Source organism: Puma concolor, chromosome B2 (assembly GCF_028749965.1).
Source record: "Puma concolor isolate L17-30 chromosome B2, mPumCon1.1.hap2, whole genome shotgun sequence".
Classification (NCBI taxonomy): domain Eukaryota; kingdom Metazoa; phylum Chordata; class Mammalia; order Carnivora; family Felidae; genus Puma; species Puma concolor.
Genome location: NC_141671.1, coordinates 31509996 through 31524650, shown reverse-complemented (window position 1 = coordinate 31524650; position 14655 = coordinate 31509996). Strand labels below are relative to the sequence as shown.

General features: G+C 55.8%; 3 protein-coding genes across 8 annotated transcripts; 2 read left to right on the top strand and 1 right to left on the bottom strand.

The window, feature by feature from the left end:
- The first annotated feature begins 341 nt into the window (after positions 1-341).
- On the top strand, positions 342-8455 carry LOC112853778 (G protein-signaling modulator 3). 3 transcript variants are annotated; one of them, XM_086705897.1, is made up of 12 exons: positions 569-745; positions 955-1063; positions 1260-1459; positions 3500-3546; positions 4483-4556; positions 4794-5041; positions 5140-5330; positions 5513-5648; positions 5764-5917; positions 6310-6398; positions 6505-6591; positions 6718-8455. In XM_086705897.1, exons 1-12 carry the CDS (start codon positions 704-706, stop codon positions 6808-6810), a joined length of 1470 nt encoding a protein of 489 aa, XP_086562023.1. In that variant the 5' UTR covers positions 569-703; the 3' UTR covers positions 6811-8455. The 3 variants fall into 3 exon arrangements, with proteins under 3 accessions (XP_086562022.1, XP_086562023.1, XP_086562021.1); XM_086705896.1 differs by lacking the exons at positions 3500-3546; positions 4483-4556; positions 4794-5041; ... (4 more) ...; positions 6505-6591; positions 6718-8455 and adding exons at positions 342-474; positions 1682-2432 and having other exon boundaries at positions 701-745; XM_086705895.1 differs by lacking the exons at positions 3500-3546; positions 4483-4556; positions 4794-5041; ... (4 more) ...; positions 6505-6591; positions 6718-8455 and adding an exon at positions 1682-2432.
- A 325-nt stretch (positions 8456-8780) lies between these two features.
- Positions 8781-11944, top strand: AGER (advanced glycosylation end-product specific receptor). Of its 3 annotated transcripts, XM_086705848.1 has the most exons (11): positions 8794-9064; positions 9240-9346; positions 9478-9670; positions 9852-9916; positions 10060-10147; positions 10248-10430; positions 10546-10673; positions 10874-11015; positions 11286-11309; positions 11423-11549; positions 11673-11944. In XM_086705848.1, exons 1-11 carry the CDS (start codon positions 9013-9015, stop codon positions 11770-11772), a joined length of 1209 nt encoding a protein of 402 aa, XP_086561974.1. In that variant the 5' UTR covers positions 8794-9012; the 3' UTR covers positions 11773-11944. The 3 variants fall into 3 exon arrangements, with proteins under 3 accessions (XP_086561973.1, XP_086561972.1, XP_086561974.1); XM_086705847.1 differs by having other exon boundaries at positions 8781-9346; positions 11648-11944; XM_086705846.1 differs by having other exon boundaries at positions 8783-9346.
- Positions 11945-12128: 184 nt separating this feature from the next.
- On the bottom strand, positions 12129-14537 carry RNF5 (ring finger protein 5). Of its 2 annotated transcripts, XM_025917092.2 has the most exons (6): positions 14314-14537; positions 13363-13381; positions 13155-13267; positions 12990-13044; positions 12797-12914; positions 12129-12690 (listed from the first exon to the last, which is right to left on the bottom strand). In XM_025917092.2, exons 1-6 carry the CDS (start codon positions 14451-14453, stop codon positions 12593-12595), a joined length of 543 nt encoding a protein of 180 aa, XP_025772877.1. In that variant the 5' UTR covers positions 14454-14537; the 3' UTR covers positions 12129-12592. The 2 variants fall into 2 exon arrangements, with proteins under 2 accessions (XP_025772877.1, XP_086562018.1); XM_086705892.1 differs by lacking the exon at positions 13363-13381 and having other exon boundaries at positions 14314-14413.
- Between the last annotated feature and the right edge of the window lie 118 nt (positions 14538-14655).

The window sequence follows — 14655 nt, the reverse complement described above, 5'->3', positions numbered from 1 at the left end:
ACTATAAGCACCTAGAGGGCAGGGATAACTATCCAACACATATTTATTGAATACTTACTGTGTGTTGGAGCCACTGCTAGGGGTATATGTACATGTTTGAGGGCCCAACATCCCTGGGTCTGAGTACTTTGCTTCCCACTGGAACCATGCCCCTCCCAGTCCCCATAAGTCTGTGGGAAGCTAGGACACAGAAGGACAAAGCCTACATCAGGGTCCTCTTAGGAAGGGGACCTGGGGGAGTGGGCGGGAGGGGGGGGGTTCTGAGGAGTAAAACCACTTCCTGTGTAGCTAGTTCCTGTGTTGACAGAAAGAGCTGAAGGGGAGGAGGGGAGTGGAAAGAACAGAGCCTAGGGTTGAGGGACTACTGAACCTCTGGAGATGTGAAGGCCAAGAGTCATTCTCTATGATAAACCCCTCCACTACTGCAGCTGGAGACGCTTTTCCCAGTCTCTGTGCTCCCCTGGGGCGAGAGAGGTCGAGCAAGTAGTTTGGGTGGGAAAAGAGAACTGGAGGAAGTTGACAGGGATGGGCGGGGCCCGTGGGGGGGCTGACCAGGAACCCAGCTTCCTGCTCAGTACCCAGGCATCCAGCCCCTGGCTCACCCCCACCCCTTCCAGCCCCCACTCCCCTCAGGAACCTAGGGTTCCAGCCCTCCTCCCAAATCCCAGCTACCCCACCCCCATCAATTTCTCCCCTCCAGGGGATGGAGGCCGAGAGACCCCAGGAAGAAGAGAATGGTGACCAGGTGAGCTGCGCACTGGGCTGGGAAGGCTGACACTGGGAGAGAGGGAGGTAAGAGGATGTGGGGCAGGGACGCAGTGAAAGGGGACTCGGGGGACTTGGAAGGGCTTGGGCAAACTGAGGCAGGAACAGAGACACAGAAAGAGGAAATAGGCTGTCAGCCTAGCCCCCTGCCCACCACACCCCCACTTGATTGGACCGGATGTCTCCCAGCATCAGGGCCCCCATCAGGATGAGCATGGCTGGCCCCCTGTGAACACCACCACTCGGCCTTGGCGATCTGCTCCTCCGTCCCCTCCTCCTCCAGGGACCCACCACACAGGTACCCTCACTCGCCCAGGGAGCTCCCTCACCTTGGTGCCCACATCCTTCCTGATCCCATTACCAAGGCCCTCTCCCCACCTCCTCCTGATTCCTCATTGCACCCCCTCAGCTCTCACTCCAAGTCATCTAGCACCACCACCCCTCCTGTCTGCCACCTTCTCTGGGTCTCTGAGCCCTACCCCTCCTCTCCCCAGCCCTGGGGCCCCGCTCGGCCTCTCTGCTCTCCCTGCAGACTGAGCTCCTTCTGGATTTGGTGGCTGAGGCCCAGTCCCGCCGCCTAGAGGAGCAAAGAGCCACCTTCCACATCCCCCAGAACCCCCCAAGCATAGCCCCAGCCCCACTTCGGCCTCTTGAGGACAGAGAACAGCTCTACAGCACTATCCTCAGTCACCAGGTGAGACACCTCCCCAGAAGGCAAGACCCAGGCTTTCTGGTCTCTTGGCCTTTGTTCTCTTTTGGGCCCTACCCCTCCTCCCCACCATCTACCCCCTGGCCAGGCCCCGGTCCCTCCATCCCCATCACAGGTATCCTACATACCCTCTCGCCAGCCTTGGCTCCTTGCAAGGCCTGCCCCTCTTAAAATCTCACCAACACTCCCTTCCCTCCACTCCTCTAGTGCCAGCGGATGGAAGCCCAGCGGTCAGAGCCTCCCCTACCCCCAGGGGGACAGGAGCTCCTGGAGTTGCTGCTGAGAGTTCAGGGTGGAGGTCGAATGGAGGAGCAAAGGTCCCGGCCCCCCACACATACCTGCTGAGATGTGAGCCCCTCCACCAGCCCCTCCACACTCCTGGGGCTCAAAGCTGGGCAGCATGCCCTCAACCCCTGCTTGGCAGGGGCACCAGAGACTGGAAGACCCAGGAGAAATCTCAATATCCATCATCCTCATCCACCTTCCCGAGGAACAGAGGAGGTGAAAGTCCTGGGGGTAGGATGGTCATTTAACTCCCTCCCCCAGTACATGGGAGCTTGAAGCAGTGAGAAGATCCCAGCCACTGAGGAACACCCCCCCCCCTCCCCTGATCCCAAGGAGTGGCTGGAAGTCTTGGTCCTGAGCTGTGGGGATACCCCCAGTAATCTAGCCACTAGGCAGGATCTGAGGGCTCAGGCCTCCATCTCCCAAGAGAAGGCAAATCTCCCAAAGTTAGGGCCTGAGAGACAGTTCCACCCTCCTTCCCAGTAAGAAGAAAGGGAGAGAGGGCATTACAAAAAGGTAAGACCATTCGCCCACCCCACCACCAGCACTCCCACCCCAGGACTGAGGGGCCTACAGGCTGTGAATGGACACTTAGCACTGCCCACCCTCCCTCCCCACTGCTGCTCCGAGTCCGATGTTTTGGTTGTATGAATAAATGTAATTCTCCTCTGGACTGACGAAGACTGGTGTTTGGGGCTGCGAGGCGGTTGGGGGGGGCGGGGGGAGATAGGAAGGTGAGGCCAAGAGGCCGCCTCTTTCCCTACTTTGGCGAGAGGCCAGCTCCCCTCCCTGGCTGGTTAATTACTGGCTCATTAAGCAGCGGTTGGAGACCTCCCTAATTATACCCCCCAGCCCCCCCTCTCCTGGTCTTAATTAAGTAGAACAGGGAGGGGAGTCATTAGGAGAAGAAATATGAACTGAGCTGTCTGTGAACCCAGGGATTCTAGGGGCCGGAGTCCACAACACCTAGATTCCCTAATTCAGAACCCAAGTTGCGGCCCCTGAGCCCCAATACGCCTCCCCCCGCCCACCCCGCCCTTCCGAGGCCACCGAAGTCCAACCCCCTGGCCTAAGCATATCCCCCCCCCAACAAGGTCTAGTCTCCTCCCCTCGTCCCCTCTTCCCTCTCCCCTCCTCCACTCGATGCTAGTTCCTCTGTTTCTATGTGTCTTTCTCCGCCCCCAGCTCCTCCCTGTTCCTCCTCTCTTCTCCCCTCCTCTTCCTCTCCCGCTCCCCTCCCCCCCGCCTCCCTCCCTCGCTCCCCCCTTCTCCCTCCTCCCTCTCTCTCTCTCTCTCTCTCACACACACCCCCGCTTGGGCCTCCTCTCTCTCTCCGGCTCCATTTTCTCCGCCGCCGGGGGCCGGGGTCTCCTGTGGGGGGCCCAGCCGGTACCCCAGGTCTCCCTTCAGGGCCGGGGTGAACCTCCGGGAGAGCCGGGAGGGGGGAGACGGGCGGGGGTTGGGGCGGAGGGAGCAGCGGCCCCACCGAGTTTGTGGGGGGGGGGAAGTAACCAGGCGGGGGGAGGGGCGGAGCAGGGAGGGGGCCTCAGGGCCCCCCCCCCAACTATGGACGAGCGGCTGCTGGGGCCGCCCCCTCCAGGTGGGGGCCGGGGGGGCCTGGGATTGGTGGGTGGGGAGCCTGGGGGCCCTGGCGAGCCTCCCGGTGGCGGAGACCCCGGTGGGGGTAGCGGGGGGGTCCCGGGAGGCCGAGGGAAGCAAGACATCGGGGACATTCTGCAGCAGATAATGACCATCACCGACCAGAGCCTGGACGAGGCCCAGGCCAAGTGAGTGCCCCCACCCCGGGACCCCACACAGACCCAGCAGAAACCCCATTCACAAGCTCTGAATCTTCTGGGAGTCGCCCCCACCCCCTACTCCAGGATCGGCTCCAGGATCCTAAAGCTCTCTTCTCTCCTTACTCCTGGGAGCTCCAAGATAAGCCCTCCTTCACGAACCTCCCTTCACCCCCAGGCCCTGAAACCTTCAAAGAGGGGAACCCAGGGTGGCCTCACCCCCCCCCCCCCAAACTCCCCACTGACCCCCATACTCCCTCGAACATGTTCCATCTCCAGAGCCCTGTTCTGGCTCTCAGACTAAGAAACTGCTATGCTGTCTTAACTCTCCTCCCAGCCCACCCCCATACTCTCCAGGCCTGGGGACCTCCACAGCCCTTCCCAAAGCTCCTACCGCTCCTCTCCACCATGGCCCAGCCTTCAAGGGTCCTCCCCCACCCTTGGCCCCTGTTCAGCGGGACACTAGGAACATCAGAGCCTCCTGCCTTGTTCAGTCCCAGGACCCTCCACACACATCTATATTCAACTCCTCCAACCCCTCTCTGGCACCTCAAACTCTGACTCTTCTTGCAGTCTGCATCTCTTTTCCTCTGCAGTCTACCTAGTCACCCTCCTGTCAGCAGGCACCCCCAAACTCTCCCCTACCCCTGTAGACCCATTTCCCACAGCCCCCGTGCATGCCCACAGTGCCTTTATCTTGCTGCCTGCATCTTCCCTCCATCTTCCTTAAGCCAAGCAGCTTCCCCACATTTCCACACTCAGGGAGCTGATCTCTTCCCAAGAACCCCCCAACTCCATTCTGCCCCCACCCCCACTTTGTACCTCCCTGCTGGTTCAGAGGCTCCCCTCTCACCCTCATGGTCTCCCTCACTCAATCCCTCCTCTGTTTCTATAGCTCCTCAACTCTTCTCTCCCCTTCCTCCCAAGGAAACACGCCCTCAACTGCCACCGCATGAAGCCTGCTCTCTTTAGTGTCCTGTGTGAAATCAAGGAGAAAACCGGTATGTGGGACCCCCTCTGATTTCTCCCTTCTGGGGACAGAATCCTGTTCTTTATAGGACTCAGGCTCAGAGTTTGATAACCTGGGGCCCTGAGAACAGTAGGGGGTAGAGAAGTTGCTAAGGGGAACTAGGGAGGGAACCAAAACCTGGAAACTTGGGTCTCCAGGAAGACACTAGGAGGGCTGAGAGCTGGCTGTGGGTTCCCTGGGTCCCTAAGTTCATTGGCCTGTATGCTAGGCCTTAGCATTCGAAGCTCCCAAGAGGAGGAGCCGGTGGACCCACAGCTGATGCGCCTGGACAACATGCTTCTGGCAGAGGGTGTGGCTGGGCCTGAGAAAGGAGGGGGCTCAGCGGCAGCAGCTGCGGCCGCAGCAGCCTCCGGGGGCGGCGTGTCCCCTGACAACTCCATCGAACACTCGGACTATCGCAGCAAACTTGCTCAGATCCGCCACATCTACCACTCGGAGCTGGAGAAATATGAGCAGGTGAGGAGACAAGGCTGGAGTGGGTGAAAGGAGAGGCTCCTGAGGGGAATCCCAGGGCCAAAGGGCCCCTCCTCACAACCCACTGGCTCCCACTATAGGCGTGTAACGAGTTCACAACCCACGTCATGAACCTGCTGAGGGAACAGAGCCGCACACGGCCTGTGGCACCCAAGGAGATGGAGCGCATGGTGAGCATCATCCATCGGAAGTTCAGCGCCATCCAGATGCAGCTCAAGCAGAGCACCTGTGAGGCTGTCATGATTCTGCGTTCCCGCTTCTTGGATGCCAGGTGGGGCTCAGAGGCCCAGGCCAGCCCCCAACCCTGGGCTCCTTCCCATTCTTCTCCAAGCCCCTGGGCCACCGTGCAACACAACATGGTACCCTATAGCAGTGGCATTCTCCAGAGTTAGGCAAGATGGAGGCCCTGCCCGAACAGCCGGCCTCCTCACCACCTTTCTCCCTCTTCTGTAGACGAAAACGCCGCAACTTCAGCAAACAGGCCACTGAGGTCCTCAATGAGTATTTCTACTCGCATCTGAGTAACCCATATCCTAGTGAAGAGGCTAAGGAGGAGCTTGCCAAGAAGTGCGGAATCACTGTCTCTCAGGTATTGGGGAGGCTTGGGGAGGAGTTTTCAGGTCAAAAGCTCTCTGATTCTACTGACTGAGGGACTTAACATAAAGTTCTCTACCTGACCCTGCTTTCTGCCCAACACCCCACAGGTCTCCAACTGGTTTGGCAACAAGCGGATTCGGTATAAGAAAAATATTGGAAAGTTCCAAGAGGAAGCAAACATCTATGCTGTCAAGACCGCCGTGTCAGTCACCCAGGGGGGCCACAGCCGCACCAGCTCCCCGACACCCCCTTCGTCTGCAGGTGGACCCCACTGCCATCCTGGCTGGCTGTCTTGCACGCTTCCTGCTTTTGTTCCCACTTCCTATCTAGGCAGGATCACAGCTGAGAGGGGGCCTTTGGGGGTGAGAAGGACCTAGCTGAGATGGGATGGAGATGTCAGGGGACAGAGGCCACTCCAGCGAAGTTACTTCTATCTTCCAGCAAGTGGCCAGGGACGGAGGGGGGAGGCTCAGAAACTGCCTGCTCCTTCTGAGTGTTGCAGTGTTGTCTTATGGATAATTTGCATAGCGGTGCACCCCCAGAACTAGTTCATAGAGCTTTCTGGAAACCAGAGCTGTGGTGAGAATCCTGTCTGCCGTCAAAGGCTGTGTTATACTCTTTTCTAATCCCTTCTCTACTTTCCCCCCACCAAGGCTCTGGCGGCTCTTTCAATCTCTCAGGATCCGGAGACATGTTTCTGGGGATGCCCGGGCTCAACGGAGATTCCTACTCTGCTTCCCAGGTCAGGTGGCCCATCTCCCCTTGAGTAGGGCTTTCCCAAACTCGGTTTCCCTTTCTTCAAGGTATAAGACTCGTCACTGTGTCATATCCTTCTTTGCTGCTTGCAGGTGGAATCACTCCGACACTCAATGGGGCCAGGGGGCTACGGGGATAACCTTGGGGGAGGCCAGATGTACAGCCCTCGGGAAATGAGGGTGAGTGGATACATGAAGCTCTCTTTGTCCAACTCTCACCAGGACAAGAGGGCCTTTTTGCTGGCAGTGTTGTCCCCACACTAGACTTCCCAGAGCCCTGCCCCAACCGTCTCTCTCTTTTTTCAGGCAAACGGTGGCTGGCAGGAGGCTGTAACCCCATCCTCAGTGACGTCCCCGACAGAGGGACCAGGGAGCGTTCACTCTGACACTTCCAACTGATCTTGCCCCTCAGGGCCACAGGGGTGGGGGCTCACAAGGCGACTCTTGAAGAGGACACAGGCATCCAGAGGACAAACCCCAGACACAGGAGAAGCACAAGACAGAGAAGGGCAAATGGGGTCATCCCTTCCCCAACCAGACTCTCTCAGTGCTGGGGGTGCTGACTACGTGGCAGGGAGAATGGGCTCCCCTAAGGGGAGAGTGGGGTCTGTCTCCCTCTTTTTAACTTTTTTTTCAGCCTTTCTCTTCCTTTCTGTCACAAAACCCAGAATCCTATTGTTCAGATCCCTTTCCCTCTGCTGTCTTTCCATCCCCCTCCAACCCCGTACTGTATTCCATTTCTCTCTTTTCTCTGGGCTCCCCCACCCCACTTATCTGCTCTGGGATCTGTGGAGAAGCCAGCCCTGCCCAACCAGAGATGCCAAAACTGGGGACACACCTTCTGGACAGAGGACATGGGCCATGAACCCTGTGCCTCCCCACCCCCTGCCCCTCCAGATGGCTTTATTACCTCATACGCAGCTCATCTTAAACCAATAGAATCGCTCGGTGGACTAGAGTGTCTGACTCAGATATCTACCTCGGAGGGAGTTTCTGCTACTTTAGGGAATTGTTGACTGGGCTTTGGGGTTGAATTTTTTTTGTTGTTTTGTTTTGTTAAGGAAAGAAACAAAACCCTGGGATCCATCTGTATTTTGAAAAGTTTTTGTTGCTGTTATTGGTTCTTAATTTTTAGTTTGGGGAAGTAGATGTTTTTATAAATATATTGACTTTTTTTTTTTTTTTTTTTAATTTCTTGCTTTCCCATGTTAGGGGTGATAGCCAAAGGGGTCATGATAAGAGAAAGGGGAACAAATAGAACTTGTAAAGAGGCCCAGCTGGCTCCAGTCCTGTCCACCAGAAAGTACATTTAGCAGGGCACCAAGCCTGCACCCCTAAAATCACTTAGTTGGATGTTCTTTGCTTATGCAGGCAGCTCTTTGCTGCATTTGCTGTGGAGATAGTCAGGGGCTTGCTCTGCTGACCTGTCCCCACCCCCCACTTCCCTCAATCCTTGGGCAGGGCTGGACTCAGTAACTTTGAGGAAATGCCACCTTTCCCTGTGAGTGACACGTCTTTAAATCTTTTTTTTTTTTTTTTTTTAACTACTATTTGCAGATTGGAGGGGGAAGAATGGGGAGGGGCTTATTGCCAAATATGTTAATGTGGGTTGGGTGCTTGTGTTATGTTATCTCCCTCCATTTCCCCAGAAATGTGGCATCTTTTATTCTCAGTCCAAAATCAGGAGGGTGGGGAGAGAGAGGAGGGAGGTTGCAAAAAGCCAGGTATGTGGGAAAGTAAAATCACCAATGTCCCATCCTTGGCCAGAACTCTTACCATCTGAACCCCTCAAACATCCTCAGGATTTTACGAGACTGTCCTAGTGGGGAACCTCTTCTGTCAAAGATCCAGGCAGGACTGAAGGGGAGCAGGTTAGATGGGTGATGGGTGGTGGGTGGGAGGCACGGGCTGGGGGCAGTTCTCTCCTCACTTGTAAACTTGTAGTTTCACAGGAAAAAAGAAAACACATACGCACATACGCACACACACACACACAACACACACACACACAGTTTTAAATAAAGAATTTTCTTTTTTCCCTGGGTTTAGTTGAGAATTATTTTCAAAAACATGAAAAACCCCAGAAAAAAAAATCTTTTTCTCATAAAGCCCCAAACAGGTGTTTTTCCCAAGTTCCCCCAGCCTTGCCCTCACCACCCAGGCCCCAGGGTTCACCCTCACCCCCTCCTCAAGGGAAAAAGCCTGGCCTGAACCCTGTTGCCTAGCAACCTTGCCTAAGCCATATGGGGCTCCCATTGTCTTACCAGGCAAGCCCTCAGTGGTCTCCAGTTGTCTACCAGGCAAGCCCTCCGTGGACTGACGGGATGGGTTGGGGGTCCTGAGTGAGAAGAGACCCTAGGAGGTACACTCCCCACCCCCATGGATATGGCTGGGCCCAGAGACTGGCAGTGCCTAAGGGTGGGGTGATAACTTTCTCCTAGTATCTGAAGTACTCTTGTCCAAGAAGCATGAATTCCTAGCATTCCCTGTGACGGGACAGGACGGGAAGATGGGGGTAGGGGAGAAGGTGCAAGCCCCACCTAGGGCGGTGGCCACAGCAGTGAGGGGCAGACAGAGCAAGGAGCCTGGGAAGGAAGCAGGATGGCAGCAGGGGCAGCAGCTGGAGCCTGGGTGCTGGTCTTCAGTCTGTGGGGTGAGCCACTCCCCTCACACCAATCCTCCCTGCAGAAAGCACTCTGTCCTCCCCAAATCTGCCCAGAACTTTCCTGGAACCTGGGCACTGCTCTTCAAGCTCCCTCACCCACCTTGTCCTAGTTTTATTAGCCCCCATTTCCCTCCTACCCTTCCACCATTGTACTGTCTCCCAGGGGCAGTAGTAGGCGACCGAAACGTCACAGCCCGGATTGGGAAGCCACTGGTGCTGAACTGTAGGGGGGCCCCCAAGAAACCACCCCAGCAGTTGGAATGGAAACTGGTAAGCAGGGCTCCTGTCACAGCTTCCCCACTTCCAGAGAGACCAGTGATGATTTGTATCCCCACCTCCCTGCCTCAGGAGTCCTTTCCCAAAGAACCTGCCCTGCTCAGGCTCCTCTCCTCTGTCCCCAGAACACAGGCCGAACAGAAGCTTGGAAGGTCCTGTCTCCCCAGGGAGGCCCCTGGGATAGTGTAGCTCGAGTGCTCCCCAATGGCTCCCTCCTCCTGCCGGCAGTAGGGATCCAGGATGAGGGGACTTTCCGGTGCCGGGCAAAAAGCAGGAATGGAAAGGAGACGAGGTCAACCTACCAAGTCCGAGTCTACCGTAAGAGTTCAGGGCCTTCTCCATGGCCCACCTTTCATCTAAGGAAAAGTCTTCAACCCCAGCCCTTGACTCCTTGGCCCTGGTGTGTGAGAACCTGTGACTTCAGATGCCCCAGTTCCCGCACCTGGGGTATGAGAGTCTTCAGAGCTGCAGCCTCTGATTGAAATTTTCCCTCCTTCAGAGATTCCTGGGAAGCCAGAAATCATGGATCCTGCCTCTGAACTCATGGCTGGTGTCCCCAATAAGGTAGTGGAAGAAAAGGGGAGAAGTAGAAAGCAGTCCTGAGAAGAGGAAGGGGGTGTAAGCTGTGTCCGTGTAGGTATATGCGTTTGTGTGCACATGTGTGTGTAGTCTCTTATTTTCAAAGATGATGGTTACTCTCTCCCCAGGTGGGGACATGTTTGTCCAAGGGGGGCTACCCTGCCGGAACTCTTAACTGGCACTTGGATGGGAAACCCCTCATACCTGATGGCAAAGGTAAGTCCCAAAGTTCCCCCTCCTGCTGCCTTCTTTCTGACCCCTCCCATATCCACCCTGAGAGGTCTTGCCTTGTCCTCCCTTCTCCTCCCCGCCATAGGAGTGTCCGTGCAGGAAGAGACCAGGAGACACCCTGAAACAGGGCTTTTCACACTCCAGTCAGAACTGATGGTGACCCCAGCCCGGGGAGGAGCTCTCCATCCCACTTTCTCCTGTAGCTTCAGTCCTGGCCTTCCCCGGCGCCGAGCCCTACACACGGCCCCCATCCAGCTCAGCGTCTGGGGTGAGTGGAGGTGGGGAGGGCCTGAAAGTTTGGCCCTCAAGGAGGGAAGAGTGAAGCCCATGGCCACAGGGACCACACATAGGTATAACTCTCAACCTCATGCCCCCACCCCCAGAGCCTGTGCCTCTGGAGGTCCAATTGGTGGTAGAGCCAGAAGGTGGAACAGTAGCTCCTGGTGGTACCGTGACCCTGACCTGTGAAACCCCTGCCCAGTCCTCCCTTCAAATCCACTGGATCAAGGACGTGAGTAACCTGGAGAGGGGGCTGGGAAGTAGACAGACACATCACTGGCAACTAGGAGGACAGGAAGCTCATAGAGAGGCAGGCAAGGACCTGGGGAAGACGACAGAATATCAGAAGATATGGAGACAAAGATAGGAGTATGGGACGTGTGGAAACGTATTACACTTTGTAATAGTCTCCTATCCCCCTTCTCCCCACAGGGCGTGCCCCTGCCCCTTACCCCCAACCCTGTGTTGCTCCTCTCTGAGGTAAGACCTCAGGACCAGGGAACCTACAGCTGTGTAGCCACCCATCCCAGCCATGGGCCCCAGGAAAGCCGTGCTGTCAGTGTCCACATCATCGGTGAGGAGACCTCTCTCCAAATCCCAGGAACCCTGGGGCTGGGCTAAAGGATGGTGCAGACTCGAATTCCCTACTCCATCCTGGCACTGTCCCCTCCATGTACCCATACCCAGGCCTCCTCTGCCCCACCCAAGCCACACCAAGACAGCCTGTCCCCTCTCTCCTCTGAACTGAAGAAAGGGAAAGACTCCACTGGGGCTCCCACTAAATAGCCTACTTTCTCTCACATTGAGACCTTCCCTTCTAACTTGCTCTGACTTTGTCTTTCAGAAACAGAGGAGGGGCCAACTGCAGGTGAGGCTTTCCCAAAGGCCAAAGTGACTGGGGGATGGTCGGGGGGATGGTTGACAAGAAAGGAATGGTGAGTGGGAGGGGCCAGGCCCTCACTTCTCTGCATCTCTCTACAGGTTCTTTGGAAGGGCAGAGGCTGGGAACTGTAGCCCTAGCCCTGGGGATCCTGGGAGGCCTGGGGATAGCTGCCCTGCTCATTGGGGCCATCATATGGCAAAGACAGCGACGCCAAGGAGAGGAGAGGTAAGTGGAGAAAGCCAGAGACCTCAGACTTGAGACTTCCAGGCAGCAAGAAGGGAGGTAAGGGGGAGCAGTGATGGAGTGCTGGGAACCATGTGCAGTATTCTCCCCCATCTTCCTCCTCAGGAAGGCCCCAGAAAACCAGGAGGAGGAGGAGGAGGAGCGCGAAGAGCTGAATCAGTCAGAGGAGCCTGAGGCAGCTGAGGGCAGTGCAGCAGGGCCTTGAGGGATGCACAGCCAGACTCCATCCATCACCTCCATTTTCTTTCCCCCCACCCCTGCTCTGTTCTGGCCCCACGCTAGTTCTTTCCTGTGTAACTGTACCCACCTCACCAAATGTGCTTCCACAACCAGAGCCTCCCAACAGTGAGAAGTAAACACCTTGCCCTGTTTGCTCATGTGTGTGTGTGTGTATGTGTATGTGTAAGATGCCCTCACCCCTGAACCCTTGAAAGCCGTGAAGGAGAGAGGCTCACCCTCATGCTTCCCCACACCACGCAGATATTTACTCAAGTTAGAGAGAAGCTGCTCCTGTTCTGGAAGGAAGGAGGTAAGGACAAAGGTGGGCAGAGCTTCCATCAATACATCTCACCTTGTTTATTCAATTTATAATAAAGGAGGTAGTGAGGGGAAGGAAGCACTTAAGTCAGAACCCATAATAGACACTGGGGAGAGAAAAATTAAGTTAAATCAACAAGGGGAAAGTAGGGGAGAATCAGAGGGAGACTTGCCCATCTTTCCACACCCAATCAAGAAATGTGGGGGGAAGCAAAGGATCAGTAGAGAGAAGAAACAGACATTCTCTTCTGTCTGTCCTCCCATCCCAGAGCTGGGAGTTATGATGCTACTCAGTGAGTTCAGAGCAGAAGGTTCTTCCATATTCTGTCACTCCTCCTCCCCGCACCCTCCTAGAAAGTGGCCAGGGTTGGCCTCAGCCAGTACAAATGGAGTGGTTGGGGAGGAGGGGCCAGGAGTCAGGAAGGGTCAGCAAGGACCCCCAATACTGATTCTCCTCTGGCCGGAGGTGGGTAGGAAGGAGACAAAACTCAAATACTGAGCAGCCAGAAAAAGAAGAAGATGGCGAGAAACAGGAACAGGGAGTCCTGCCAGCTGGAGGCCGAGTGACCCTGTCCCAGATCCACACCTGTAGGAGAGAGGAAAGCTGTGGAAGAAGCATCCACTCCTACGTTGGGAAGGGGACTGAGGGGGTTCAGAGGGCTCCCTGCTAGGAGCTGAGGGAAGGCTCTTACCTGTACCCCGACGCAATGGGTCATGGGTGTTGAAGACGGTGGTGAAAAAGCCAAAGGGAAAAGCACCAACACCAAATGAGAAGTGAAAGCCCCCGGTATCACCAAATGACTGGAATCCCTAGGAAGGTGGAGAAAGTCAGAGGGGAACAGGGCAGGTCTTTGCAAGGAAAGAACACAATCAGACAAGACTCACCCCTCTGCTCTCCGGAGCTGGTCGCTGGCCCTGGGGGCGGGGTGGAGTTTTCAATCTGAGGAATAGGAGAGGGACTAGCAAGAAGAAGTGTTCTCTCCCCTTCTACACCCCACTGCCAGGGCAGAAGCCTTCCATCTTCCCTCAGCACCAGCCCCTCTCTCTCACCTGGGGTCCTGGGGCTTCTGGCTCCCTCGACCATAAAGAGGGACAACCTTTTCTCTGCTGATCCCAGCTTTACACACTGGGCATTCTTGCCGCTCTGGCCGTGTTTCCAGCCACTGGGGGAGAAAATGAAGTGGTTTCCAGTACACAGCAGGGTCTTTGAACTCCTCAGACCTCCCCATTTCCCTCTTCATCTCCTCTGAGTACGCACCTGATGAAGACAGGGCCAACTGGATGGGGGGGAAAAAAAAGAAGGTCAAACCAGCTACAGAAAAGAGACAAAGGATCCAACCTCATAGAGTCCCATCTCACCCCCTCTCCCAGGTACTACCTGCTTCTTTTCCCATTTTCTGCAACCTCTACCATGCCAATCTGGCCTTCCTTCTTCTCTGATCTTACAACATCTAAAGCTATATCCATCCTCAACATGCTCAACCTTTTCCTCTCCCCAAACACACAAAGACACACACACACACACACACACACACACACACACACACACACCCATCTCCTCCCTTCTCTGCCTTTCGACTTAGTTTCCAGTTCTTTTCAACCACAGCTTTCCAGATCTCCTCTTTCAGTCCCAGCCCTGTCCTTGGCCTTATCACTCCCAAACCAGACCCCCTTTTACTAGCACCTTCTTCCACTACTCCTTTTCCTCTCTTCTAGGCTCAATAAAGTCCCTATTTCCACAAACCTTTAACTTCTCAGGGTTGCTCCTTCAGTGCCCTTGTCCTCAGGTTGTCATACCACTGCTTACCAATATCTCATCTGAATGGGATTCCACATCCCTAGGTCTCAACCTACTCAAGCAACGTGTGCCACCCCTAACCTTTGAGTCTAACCTGTACAGCTAAGACCCCTCACTTTCTGGGGTAAGGTAGCTCGGGTCTCGCCGGTACAGATGTGCTGTCCCCGCCCTACCCCCGGTCCGGCCCCACTTCTTAACACACCATACCTCTCAGCTCCTAGTTCCAATGACTCTCCGTTCTATGGGTCTCCTCTGTACAGACGTGACTCTCTTGCCCACACATACTCAAAGAGACATTGAGTCCCCTTCTCGGGCCTCACCTATGGGGACGTGACCTCTATTATCTGTATGATTGTATGCCTCCCTAGTATGGAGGTGAGCCCCACTTTTCTCCCACTCCCGGATTCTCACCAGTACAGGTGGCCACACACACTGACCACAGCTTCGCGAGCAGTCTCCAGACATATATTACATTCGAAGGTCGCGCCCGCCCCGCCCCGCTCGCGGTTTGGCCCTTCGGGGCCCCCGTCCTCCTCCTCCGCTGCCGCCATGGACTGTTCTGTTTCGCCTTTACGTACCCCTTAATCCCCTCAAAAACACACACACGCCCCAACAAGAAACCGCCTCCGGCCCACGATCTTTGGGCGGGCTTCAAAGTTTTCTAGGCACTATTGGCCTGAGTGCCCGCCAATCACACAGTTCAAAAGAAAGGATTGGTCCAAAGGTAGGAGTGAGGTTCGCGCAGTCCCGCCC